Source organism: Capricornis sumatraensis, chromosome 9 (genome assembly GCF_032405125.1).
Source record: "Capricornis sumatraensis isolate serow.1 chromosome 9, serow.2, whole genome shotgun sequence".
In the NCBI taxonomy this organism is placed as follows: domain Eukaryota; kingdom Metazoa; phylum Chordata; class Mammalia; order Artiodactyla; family Bovidae; genus Capricornis; species Capricornis sumatraensis.
The window spans coordinates 16,941,421-16,954,269 of NC_091077.1; the positions used below are offsets into that span (position 1 = coordinate 16,941,421).

At 57.4% G+C, this 12,849-nt stretch overlaps 2 protein-coding genes across 2 annotated transcripts; one reads left to right on the forward strand and one right to left on the reverse strand.

Annotated features, from left to right (window-relative positions):
- Window positions 1-44: 44 nt before the first annotated feature.
- On the forward strand, window positions 45-1,128 carry RPS28 (ribosomal protein S28). Its single transcript, XM_068981264.1, has 4 exons — window positions 45-91; window positions 186-233; window positions 732-865; window positions 1,049-1,128. The coding sequence occupies exons 1-3, from the start codon at window positions 53-55 to the stop codon at window positions 852-854; spliced, it is 210 nt and encodes a 69-aa protein (XP_068837365.1). The 5' UTR covers window positions 45-52; the 3' UTR covers window positions 855-865; window positions 1,049-1,128.
- A 193-nt stretch (window positions 1,129-1,321) lies between these two features.
- On the reverse strand, window positions 1,322-12,064 carry KANK3 (KN motif and ankyrin repeat domains 3). The gene is made up of 12 exons (XM_068980313.1): window positions 11,938-12,064; window positions 9,549-9,689; window positions 9,156-9,222; window positions 6,880-8,157; window positions 6,701-6,800; window positions 6,303-6,494; window positions 6,121-6,205; window positions 5,413-5,629; window positions 2,965-3,107; window positions 2,636-2,836; window positions 2,464-2,562; window positions 1,322-1,560 (listed from the first exon to the last, which is right to left on the reverse strand). Exons 3-12 carry the CDS (start codon window positions 9,187-9,189, stop codon window positions 1,483-1,485), a joined length of 2,427 nt encoding a protein of 808 aa, XP_068836414.1. The 5' UTR covers window positions 9,190-9,222; window positions 9,549-9,689; window positions 11,938-12,064; the 3' UTR covers window positions 1,322-1,482.
- Window positions 12,065-12,849: the final 785 nt, after the last annotated feature.

A 12,849-nucleotide genomic window follows, 5' to 3' on the forward strand; every position in this document is an offset into this window, starting at 1 on the left:
TCTATCCGAGACACGTGACTCCTCTCCGCCCGACCGCCGCCGCGCCGCCATCATGGACACGAGCCGTGTGCAGCCCATCAAGCTTGCCAGGGTGAGGCGGAGGCCCGGTTTTGAGGCCCCAGATGAGGGAGGAGGGAGTAAGAGAACCGGGTGGGCTAGATCTGATTCCAGTTTCTTTCCCCAAGGTCACCAAGGTGTTGGGCAGGACCGGTTCTCAGGGACAGTGCACGCAGGTGAGCGGGGGAGGCGGGGAGCAGGAGGGATGTTTGCTGGGGGCTTCTAAAGTTTGAATCTCGAGGGTAATTTCTGTGCCCTGGGTTTTGTTCTCTGGTGTCTGGGAGCCGGTATGGTCCCTATTTCCCAGAGTTTATTGAGGGTCGGAAATTTAGCCAAGGCTCTGCCCACTGGATCTGGGCTCTGGCGATCTCATTCCCCGAGTTCTGACATAGTTCGTTGTCCTGGTTCAGCCTGTGCCAACGACCACTGTGGCTCTTTGCCCTCACGACAACCCCCAGTTGTCTCCCCTGGTGGCATCTAATGGTGCTCGAGAGCTTTGTTCTCCAGCCTCGGCCCCCGGCTTGTCTCCTGTCCCAGTCCTGCCTTCCCAGCCTCAGCCCCTTTTAAGCGTCTCTAAACAGAAACGTTCTCTGGATCGACATCAGCCGCTTATCCCATGGATCCTATTCTCAACCGACTCTGACTTCTTCCTGTCCCTCCTGTGGGCCCCGTAGGTACGCGTAGAATTCATGGACGACACGAGCCGCTCCATCATCCGAAACGTGAAAGGCCCCGTGCGCGAGGGCGACGTGCTCACCCTGTTGGAGTCGGAGCGAGAGGCTCGGAGGCTGCGCTGAACTGGTGACTGGTGAGTGCACAAATGGAGTGGGAAATCGAGCAGCTCCTTGTTAGACCCTTGCCTGGGGGTGGGGAGATTTCGCCAAGGATCAAGGGCTGTTGGTCGGGGTCTTCTGAAGTTAGTAAGATGGGGGTTTCCCTGTTTGGGGTGGGGGCACCTTGTCAGCATCTCAACCCTTGGGTTTGTTTACAGGGTGCTGGATGTCTGGGTTGATGCCTTGGCCCACCAGGATGATCTGCTGTTAATAAAGTGTGTGTATCGTATGTAAACCTGAGGTTTTGTCTGGGTTGTCATTAGATTTCCAAAATCTTTCTGTGGGGCCCCCAGGTGGTCATTGACCCACTGTACTCTGAAAGTAGAGGATGTTCCCCAACAAGACATTTTCTTTGTGAGGAGGGAGAACCATGTGTCTATGTACACTTTCAAAACAGGACAAGATGAGTTAGGAAGGTTTTATTAGGTAAGAAGGCTGGAGGAATGGGTAGACTAGGGGCTGTCTCACTCCCTCAGCTGCCGCCTCACCCGGTGCCGTTCAAGCTGAGCCTCTGGCCACAGACCTCTGCCCAGAGATCAGGACCTGCCTCTGCCTCCCCCACCCCCAGTCTGGGTCCAGTGTGTTAGGCCAGTCACTGGGGCAGGGGGTCCTCTCCACTGTCACTGCAGCCTCCTTCACCAGGCTTGGCCGTGGATGAATCAGGGGATAGCTGGTGAGAGAGGTTGGGGGGTCCTGTCAGTCTCCTGCAGACAGGACACTGGGTTTCAGCCCCGCTTAACACTCAGAGATGCTTAAGCTACTGGAGGTCCCTTGTCTTCACTGACCCTAAGTGGAACCCCACCTTGCACAGCAGAGCCAGGCTGCCAGGATTTGAATCCAGCCTCTGTCCCATCCCACTCCAGTATTCTTGCCTGGAGAACCCCATGGACAGAGGAGCCTGGTGGGCTACAGTCCACGGGGTCACAAAGAGTCGGACACGACTGAGGGACTGACTTACTCTGTCCCATCAGACCTGGAAGAGGTGCTTGACCTCTGTGGTTCTTTTCCCACACGTACAGGAGAGTGCCGGAAGGGGAGGCTGGTATGGCAAGTTTAATTAGGAAAGTGCTGGCACTTTGGCTTATAAGCACCTCCCCTTTGGGGACAGACTGAATCCTTTTGTCCTGCTCCCTAATTCTAAAGTGAAAGTGTGAGTGACTTGCTTGCTCACTCATCTCCAGCTCTCTGCAACCCCACTGACTGTCGCATGCCAGGCTTTTTGTCTATGGGATCTCCAGGCAAGAGGACTAACTCCAAAGGATGCTTTTATTCCTTTGCTCTGGGCCTGTAATGGGAGTCCACAGACATAATAGTCTGAGCTAGGTCTAACAGCTCTTGTCTGATCTTAGGGCAAGCCCCTCTGGAGGCCTCAGTCTCATGACCTTCACTTGACATATGAAAGTGTGTCTAACCCTTGGGGTGTTCTGAAGGTTGAACATCAGACCCAGGTTCCCGCCACCCAGTGCTCCCCTGGCGGGTGCACAAAGAAAAACCACTTTTCTGGGAGCACACTTGGTATCCTTGAGCTGTGCAGCTGGTAAACTCCGTTTCTGCAGGATGGGGTTGCACTCACCTGGGGGCCAGGCTGGCCTGAGCTCAGGTGGGCATGCAGCAGAGTGGCCACCTCGTCCTGCTCAGCCTCCAGGGCAATGGCCAGGGCGCTGGTGCCCTCCTGAGGGATCATGGAGACAGTCAGGTCCCTGAATCAAGGCACCACACCCCACACCAGCCCCCTGGTGGCTCACGTTGTCCAGGAGGGCAGGGTCACAGCCCGGCTGGGCCAGCAGCAACCGCACAGTGTCTAAGCGCCCATACTCGCTGGCGCACATCAGCGCCGTGGCCCCGTCTGCATCTTGCACGTTCACGTCTGCCCCGCATGCCAGCAGGGCAGCTACCATGTCCTGGCGGCCGTGGCTGATGGCCAGCATGAGGGCTGTCTGTCCCGTCTGGGGAAAGGCAAAGAAGGGGACAGGGCTGGTGTGGGCTCTGCAGGAAAGGGAGGGGGCTCCCAGAGACTTGGCTCCGGAAGTAAAAGTGCCCCCTGGACTCAGCCAGGGAGGAGGCATCTATGCACCTGGCTGGCCTTGGCATTAACGTTGCCCATGTGAAAGAGTCTCTGGACCACAGCCATGTCTTCCTCTTGCCCCACAGAAGTGAGTGCCGCCAACATGAGGGGAGAGTAGCCAGCTCTATTCTGGTGGTCAATCTTGCAGACCCCTACGAGAGAGAAGAGGCATCAGTTCAAGAAGCCAACACCTAAATTCGTCCACTCACTTCCTTCAAGCATCAAGTTCACCACCTGTTTAGCCAGCTTGGTCACTGAGGGTCATGCATGATTTTACTGTTCCTCTGCCTTACAAGGCTCTTCGCTTTCCAAGAGCCATGTGGCCCTTCTCACCTTTAGAGTTCTGTTTCCATCTCACTGAAAGGTTTCCTCACTTCCCTATTACAGACTGGTTTGGAGACTTGGTTCTGTCCAAACCACCGTATCCCCTAGTACCTAGAGCAATACCTCCCACTAATTGTTCAGTCACTCAGTCGTGTCTGACTGCAACCCCATGGACTGCAGCACGCCATGCCTCCCTGTCCTTCACTGTTTTTTGGAGTTTGCTCAAGTTCATGTCCATTGGATTGGTGATGCCATCCAACCATCTCATCCTCTGTTGCCCTCTTCCACCTTCAATCTTTCCCAGCATCAAGGTCTTTTCCAATGAGTCAGCTCTTCACATCAGGTGGCCAGAATACTGGAGCTTCAGCATCAATCCTTCCAATGAATAGTCAAGGTTGATTTCCTATAGGATTGACTGGTTTGATCTTGCAGTCCAAGGGACTCTAGAGTCTTCAACACCACAATTGGAAAGCATCAGTAAAAGGACTACTGCCCACAAAACCACCATTGTTGGTCCCCCAGAGAACTGTCAGCTGGGCCCCCCTAGTGTCCCAACTCCACTCCAGTTTCCACGCAGCAGCCAGAACAGATCAAAAGAAATTTGGTCCCATCACTTATAGACATGAATTTGAGCAAACTTCAGGGCAGAAGAGCCTGGCACGCTGCTGTCCATGGGGTCACACAGAATCAGACACGATTGAGCAACTGAACAATTCCATATGACTGGTATCCTCAGAAGAAACAGAGATCGCCATGTGATGCTGAAGGCAGAGATGAGCTGCCATCAGTAGAAACTTGGAGAAAGGCATGGAAGTTTCACTCTGAGCCCCTAAGAATGAACCAGTCCTGTGAACTTAATGGCCTCCTGAACTGCAACACAATTTGTTCTAAACCTCCGATGTTGTGGCACTTTGTGGTACTTTTTACAGCAGCCCTGGGAAACAGCTTGGTTGTTGCTGCCCGTTCTTTACAGATGAACACAAATTCAGCTCCGTTTCCTCTGGGATCAGTTCTGTTGCCATCTTGGCCCCCTCCCATCATAGCACCTACCTCTGGATCTCATTCCCCAGGGTGTTTACCCCACCATTCTGAAAGCTCAAGACTAGGTGCAGTTTGGGGAGATGAATGGTGGGAGAGGTTTGGGGAAAGGAGGGGATCAGGGTATTGGAGTAGATGTCCTAGTCAGAGGAGATCTGAGACAGTGGGCTGAGAAGTAAAAAGTTTTAAGTCACAGGGCTTCCTTGGTGGTACAGTGGTTAAGACTGTGCTGCCAATGAAGGGGGCCCGAGGTGCCATCCCTGTTCAGGGAGCTAGATCCCACATGCTACAACTAAGATACCGCATTCCACAACAAAGATCCTGAGTGAGACAACCAAGACCTGGTACAACCAAATAACTTTTTTAAAAGGTGGGTGGTTAAGTCAGGACTAAGGGCATCCCCCAGTTGTGTGGCCTACTGTCTAAGTGTCCATTCCTCCCACAAGCTTCTGTGACCCTGGTGGAGGATGTTAGGTGCAGAAGGGGCTCAAAGTAACCACAGTGGGGTCTCTGCAGCTCGCCAGGCACCCCACCTATCTTCCCTGCCTGCTTTTCCCTTCTCTGAGGCCTTGCTAAGGAAGGATCCTAAGCTAAAGGATTACCCTGTTTCTTGATTCCCTCCCCTGATTTTATCTTGTCATGGCCCTTACCTCTGTTGGAAATTATGTTTGATACTTATCAAGCAAAACTGATCATTCTCTCCACTCCCTACATGCCACCTGCCCAGAGCTCCATGAAAGCTCATTCATTCAAGAAACACCAGAGAGTCTACTGTGTGCCTCAATGAAGTCTGATAAGCAAGCAGGCTGAAGTGAGGGAAGGGCAGCGGGAGGAGTTAATAACAGGCCAGAGGGTGAGCAAGGAGGCAGTGCAGTGAAACTGCGTGGGAGCAATGGCTACTGGTCCCATGAGCCCCAAGGACTGTGGGAGTCGGAAAACAAGACAGTGACCTGAGATGATGGGAGGTGAGAGTTTAGGCGAGAATGCCAGTCCTTGGCAGGTGCAGGATGGTAGTGCCAGCCCAGCATTACCCAGATTCCCCCTTCCGTGGATCCCTATTCCCTAGTGCCCTCCCCGCCCCTCCTCAATGCTGACCCGTATCCAGCAGCAAGCTCGCGATGGCCAGGTTCCCATGGGACACGCTGTAGTGTAGGGCTGTGTTTCCGTTGCCATCCGCCAGGTTCACCACGTGCTCCAGCAGCTCCCGACCCAGGCGCGCCACCGCGCCCAGGACCCCGGCCACAGCCTCCGCTTGAGAGCGCCGCTGGCTTGACACCCGAAACCACTCCTGGGCCACCAGGCGCGCCGCGCCCTGCCAGGACAGGAGAGAGAGATCAGCGAGGGTCCAGGGCAGGTGTGGGGGCGGGTCTGGGAACCCAGGCAGGGGAGGTTGGTCCCTCTGAATTTGAGGAGGGGCGTGGACTCATGGGGCCGCAACCCTTTGGAGGAGGGAGTACTGTCAGTGTGGGTACGCGGCCCCAGGGGACAAGGATGCTCCCCTTCCTGAGAAGAGCCTTCGAGAGAACCAGGCGTAGAGGAAGACGGTGAGCGCTTGTCTTTGGGGAGTCCGGGATGGTGTTGGGGCTTGGGGTGGACTCTTCTGGGGAAATCAGAGAAAGGTCAGCCCTGTTCTGGGGCGGAGATCCCTTTGGAGACCTTGGTATCCATGGAGGGCCCTGGAGCGAGATGACTGAACTTGGGGCCCCCTTAACTCTAAAGAAGGTGATGCTCTTCCCTAGGCAGGCGTCAGACGGGGTCCCCGGCGGGCCTCTGACCCCTGTGAAGGGCTCTCTACGCACTCACACTGTCGCGGGGGACCCCGCGGGGCCGGCTCAGCTGCCGCTGCAGCGCTGCACACGCCTCCCTCAAACGCGGGCTCAGCTCGCACCTAGGAGACGGAGAGGCTCCAGGAGAGGTCGGGATGGAGAGTGGGAAGACGGGGGAAAGAGCAGCCGTCCCCATTCCGTGTTCCCCGCGCGGCTCACCTCCCATGCACACCCGGCTGAGGTTCCTGCTCTGCCTCCGGCTCGGCGTCCCGGTCCTCCTTGCAGCTGGGAGCGCCAGGGGTCTCGGAGTCGGATGCCGCGCCGCTGTCGTCGCCTGAGCCCGAGGAACTGCTCCTCGGGGGCTCAGCAGCGCCATCCTCGCTGTCGCCCTCGCTGGACGAGCTCTCATACCTGGGGACAGGGTGGGAGGCATATGCTGAGCCTCCACCGTGGGCTCAGTCTGGTGTCCTGCGAGGTGGGAAGTGGCTGTCCCCATTTTACAGATGTGGACACTGAGGCCTGCCAAGACCACGCTGAGAGCGAGGGACAGAGCTGGGATTCAAAACTCCAGTCTATGTCCCAGCAGATGCTGCCATGGGGAGGGGAAAAGTGCTCACTCTCCATTGAGGACCCCAACAAACTGCAGGCTCTTTGGTCCGGGGCTGGTTTGGCCACCAGGTGTACCATCTTTCCTCTTCATGATGGATTTGAGAGTGCCTGGCAGAGATCAGATGAAGACACTGAGTTCGAATTCAACGGCCAGCAAGCCAGGGCTCAGCGAGGGACGGGGACTCACCCGTGGGTGCCACGGCCCTGTCCCCATCCGTGGATCCGGGGGGGTTCTCCGGCATCGGGGCTGGGGCCTCCACTGGAACATCGGTCTGAGTGGTCTTCTCCACATAATCCCACGGGGTCTGGGTGGTAGCCTCGCACGGCTGGGGCCGGGACGCCGCGGCCTCGGCCTTGGCCACCTCAGCAGCCTCGCGGGCTTCCTCCAGCTCGCACAGCCGGCCCCGCAGGAGCTCGCTCACCCCGCGCTGATGCTCCAGGCTGGCGCGAAGCAGCTCCAGCTCGCGCTCGGCGGCCGCGGGCAGCCCCAGCAGAGCTTCCGTCACCCACGCCTCCGCCTCGAGGGTCTCAGGAGCTGCCCCCACGCCGGCCTCCTGGGTCTCCAGCACCGCCTGGACTCCCGCCTTTTGGGTCTCCGGCACGATCTGGGTGCCTGCCTCCCTTGTCTGGGGCGCCCGGTCGAGACCCGGCGGCGCACCTTCGCTGTGGCTAGAAGCCGACTCGTCTGGGCCGTCAGCCCCGGGGCTGGCCCTGGCGCGAACGCCGCGCTCAGAGGTGGCCAGACGCTCGGTGAGCCGCCGCAGCTGAGCAAGCTTGTCCGGGCGCGCCTCGGCCTCCCCGTCGGACTCCGGCTGCCGGCGCGCAGCCAGCAACCGCGCCTTCTCGGCGCGCAGCGCGCGCACCTGCTCCTGCAGCTCGGGCAGCGCGCGCGCTTGTTCCTCGAGCTCGCGCAGGCGCCGCAGCGCCGTGGCCATCTGTTCGCGCACCAGCTGCAGTTGCGCGGGGCCAGGCGAGGCCAGGGCCGGGTTGGGGGCGGGGCTGCTGTGGCCAGACCCGCGAGGGCTGCGAGGGGCCGCGCGGGCCGGAATGGGCGCGCCCCCTTGCGCCTGCGCTAGCTCCAACCGCCGGCTGGTCTCCAGGAGCGTGCGCTCGACGCGTGGGTTGCGCACGGGTGCGCGCGGGGACAGCGGCGGCAGCATCAGAGCGGACGGCGCACCCGGGGAGAGTGCGCCCGGCGCTGCGCCATCGTCACTAGCCAGGGACTCGCTGGAGGTCCAGGCGCCTGGGCTGCGCGCGCCTGAGAGGCCGGCCCGGGGAGCGCGGGGACGGCGCGCGGGCGGGGGCCCCGCAGCGCGGCGGGCAGCGGGGCCGCGCTCCAGCTCCTCCACATACTTGAGGAAGTCCAAGTCCAGGTGGAAGCCGTAGGGGGTCTCCACCGAGTAGGGCGAGCTCGGGCTGCGGGCGCCCCCAGTCGCGCTGGGGCACAGGCGAGGGCCACCCAGGTCTGCAGACATGACAGGGGCGTGGAGGAACATCAGGCCGGGGAGACGCAGAGAGACTAACAAAAGGAGCGCCTCCCCACCGCCCCACGACATGTTTTCACGACGCCACCTGCTCCAAACCCTGCACACCTGCGGTTGCACACCGAGGTTTAAACACCCATCTGTACCCCAAAAGTTGTGCATTCACGTCTTGAGCACCTGTTAAGTCGCTTCAGTCATGTCCGACTCTGTGCGACCCCAGAGATGGCAGCCCACCAGGCTCCCCCGTCCCTGGGATTTTCCAGGCAAGAACACTGGAGTGGGTTACCATTTCCTTCTCCAAAGCATGAAAGTGAAAAGTGAAAGTGAAGTCGTTCAGTCGTGTCCGACTCTTAGCGACCCCATGGACTGCAGCCCACCAGGCTCCTCCGTCTGTGTACCAAACACTGAGGACCGTAGCAATGAACAAGACAAGCATCCTTGCCCACTTGTAGGAGACAGATAAACGTTCAAAACAGGTCCTTAGGGCAATAATACAAATTTCAAGATGAAACAGAGAGTAACTGACAGGCTTTGGCTCTGGCTGTTTCAGCAAATTTCTGCGGAGGGAACTTAGAGGTTGAGCCCTGAATGAGAAGGAGAAAGCAGCTGGGACGGAAGGTTCCTAAAAGAAAACAGCGCGTGCAAAGGCTCTGGGGTGGAATAAGCAGGGTGGACCTGAGTGAAAGCGGATGGAGGTGAGAATGTGCGGAGCAGAGTGAAAGAAGGGAGGAGGGAGAGGACTAGAAGAGGTGGGCTCGGGCCAGACTGTGAGGAACCTTCTGGGCCACTGTGAGGAGCTGGGGTTTTATTCCACCTGTAATAGGGCACCAGAGGCAGATTTTAAGCAGGGCCAGGACATTATCCACCTTTATAAAGGGCCCTCTGACCACTCTGCAGGGGAGGGAACTGCAGGGCTGTGTGGGCACCTGGGCGCCAGGTGTGGATCTCTACACACGCAAACACCATTTTCCACACTTACCCGGCAGGTTCTGATTCAGGGCAAACTTGGCCATGTTTCCTGGAGTAGCCGCCACCTTTTGCACACCCTGAAAAAGGCCCCCAGAGGGGTGAGGGTGGGTAGGGCTGGACCCTGCCCCTCTGGCTGTGCCTCTGGGGTCTGTCTGGACTCTGCATGAGTAAACAGACCCAAGCGCTCCTCTCCACCCCCCAACCCCTCCGCCACACACACACACAGGTCCTCTCATCCCTCCTCCCTCAAGTGGCCTTGAAAGTTTGGAATGAATGACTGTGGGGGCCCTCCTGTACCAGGCCTCCTCAGCCTGCTAGGCGGGAAGGGCATCAAAAGAAGAGGGGATGGCGATAAGAGAACCAGAGCAGCTGGGGGCGGGGCAGGGGTCGGTGCTTTCCAGACCTGAGGAGGTTTCTGTCAGTCCCTGGGGGAAATTAGAAACTGAAGCTCAAAGGGGTGGAGTGTGAACATTCAGAGGAGGAAGGTGAGAGCTGGAAGCCTTTCTTGGGCTCATTAAAAACTCATCTGGTCAGATTCTGCATACTGAAAAGAAACAAACAGAAAACAGAATTCTTACACTTTTTCCTTAGAGTGCAAACAAAATATAATTGTACATCCAAATTTATACCAGTGTCACTTGTGAGATCCTTTAGGAATGATGAAGAGTTCTGGAACAGAGGCACCAAGAATGCAGTCTCCTTGTGATCTCTCTACTGGAGTGCCACAGGGCTCTGCCCTTAGTTTGTGAGAAATTGTAGTGGAACCACAAGCACCCAAGTTGTGAGAGCTGTGGCTATGTTTGGGGCTAAAGGGAGAGAGACTCTTCAGGTGATGTGATGGAGGCTCTAAGAAACTGAGGGAGGGGCTTCCCTGGTGATCCAGTGGTTAAAAATCCACCTGCCAGGGCAGGGGACATGAGTTCAATCCCTGGTCCGGAAAGATCCCAATGCAGTTGAGCAACTAAGCCCCGTGCGCCACAGCTACTGAAGCCCACATGCCTACAGCCCATGCTCCACAATAAGAGAAGCGACCACAGTGGGAAGCCCGTGCACGGCTGCAAGGCAATGAAGAGTAGCCTGGGTTTGCTGCAATTAGAGAAAGCCGCAACAACAAAGACGCAGTGCAGCCAAAAACAAACAAATAAAAATAAACCTAAAAAAGAACTGAAGATTGGGTCACATCTAATAACGTGATATTTAACAGGGATTTTTTCCAGAACTTTGTTATTGAGTCCACAATCACAGTTACTGTGCTTTGTTTCAGAAAGTACAGGGCAGGAAAGATGGGGCTTTGAAGAGCCCATATGAAAAACCCTCAGAGAACTGCAAGCAGCTTGGATCGAGTGCCTACTCTGTGCCTGCTCTCATTTAATGTACCTCCCCCAGTATAAACCGGCAAGGAAGGATAGTTCCCCCTTTTCCAGATGGGGAAGCTAAGGCATAAAGCAATTAAGTCGATTCCCTATAGGAAATGTCCTCAGACTGAGTTCCGCTCATCTTCTGGGAAGCTCTTGTCTGCCCAGCCCTCCACAGCAGGTGCCCGCCAGCCCCAAGCTGTACTCTTCCTGACCTACTGCCCATCTGCACTAACCACTTGGCAAGTTTCCCCATCACCTCTTCAGGTCTCTTGCACTCCTGATGACCACCTGCGTACCTAACACCCACCAGCCACCTGTTGGCCCACCTGACTCATTCTGCTCCACAGCTGGGGAGACGGGCCCACTCACCACCTCTGTCCAGCCTGGGTCCCTGACATCTCCCCCACCCCCACTCCCCAAGGGAGGAGGGAGTGGTGGGGAACGTGCCGTCCTGAAGCAGCTGTTTCCCGTCCCTCACACTGGCTCTAAGGGGCCGGCCAGCAGGGCAGCACAGAGGACAGTCAGTGCCTCTCAGGACTTGTTTTCAGGAAGCTCTCTGGGAAGAGCTAGGTCATGGAGAAAACCTGGCCTGGGGCTTAGGGGTCTGGGCTGGCCTCACACACAGCTGGCCAACTGCCTCAGCAGGATCAGCCCCTTCCTTCAGGGGCATGGCCACACCCAAATCCAAGACCCTGGGAATCCAAACAAACAAACAAAAAAACAGCTCTGGGCCATTCCTAAGACCCAAACCAGCTGGAGCAGCCAGACCCAGAAAAATGGGTGGATGCCCCAAGAAGATGCTTTCCTGGTGGCTCAGATGGTAAAGAATCCACCTGCAATGCGGAAAACTTGGGTTCGATCCCTGGGTCGGGAATATCCCCTGGAGAAGGGCATGGCAACCCTTCCAGTATTCTTGCCTGGAGAATCCCCATGGACAGAGGAGCCTGCCGGGTTACAGTTCATGGGGTCGCACAGAGTCGGACACCAAGCAGCAGCAGCAGCCCCAGGAAGAGTAAATAGCAATATAACAAAAACCTTTGCATTTGCTACGGGGGTAGCCTCGATTCTAAGCAATTTGTGGGTATTAATTTAGTAAAAAAAAAAAAAAAAAAAAAAAATTCCTAGGCCCTTTGAAGTAGATTTTCTTAGCATTATTCTTTTCCCCCCTTCCCCGTTGTGCAGATGGAGAAACTGAGACTCAGAGATGAAGTGACCCAGCCAAGGTCGTACATGGGCAGAAGCAGGTTTTTGAACCCAGCAACTTTGCCAGTATTTCATTCTTTCCTGGAGAATCAATCCCATTGCTAGAGGAGCCTGGCCGGCTACAGTCCATAGGGTGGCAAAGAGTCGGACATGACTGAAGCCACTTAGCACACACGCCCACTGCATTGCCCACTCCACTTGATGGCTTTCTATAAACAGCCCTCCACTCACCACCAGCCTGCACTCCTGCCTGTCTCCTGCGTGTGTCCCTGATGGGAAGAGCAGGGCCAAAGTCTGGTGACTCCAGGGGTTGTACCCTCGCCGGAGCGGGGGCGGGGGGCGTGCAACCGCTCTCCCCTGTCCTCCGCTCCCTGCCCGAGGAGCTGTCGCGGCTAGATCCACATCCTCTGCCTGAGACCCTTCATTAGGCCGTCAGAGTCGACGCCACACGCCCCCACTCCCGCCCCAGGGATTATTTTGGGACTCAGAGCTGTGATCGCAAAACCTGAGGGGTAGGGGAATACGGAAGGCAGTTCAGTTCCCGGTCTTGGGGCGAGGGGCGTCTTCCCAGATTGAGGCTCTGGGTGGAAGCACCCCCTCTGATGTTGGGGCGGGACTCTCAGACCCCTGAAGTGGGGGTGGAGGCTGATGATGGTGCGAGGGGAGAGCTTCTGAGGTCAGCACCCCGTCACCCCCATGTCCCCTTAGGACAGCCTCACAGAGACAGAGCAGTTTCCTGCAGGAAACGCTGCCGGGCGGTTCCATCCGCTGCCCATTGTCTGCCGGCCCCGGGGGCCATCCGTCCCTCCTCCCAACGCGGTTTCCGAATCACCCTACAGACACACACACTCAGGTCCGGAGCGAGGGGATGGACTCGGGTCCCCAAGCTGTCCCGGAGCGACTCCGGGAAAGGATCCCGAAGTCGTGGGAGCACAAGGGGCGAACAACCCCTCCCTCCCCCAGCTTCACTCCTGAAGGGCGGGAGAAATGAGACCTCACGAATCCACAGGGCCCCAACTCTACTCGCTCACCACCTGGGGCTCCCAGTGTGGGAGTGGGGGGGTTCCAAGCAGAGAACACTGCGCCCTCCCCATCGCTGCGCGCTGAGCCCGCAGAGGGGCTGGAAGCGCAGCGCCCCGTCCC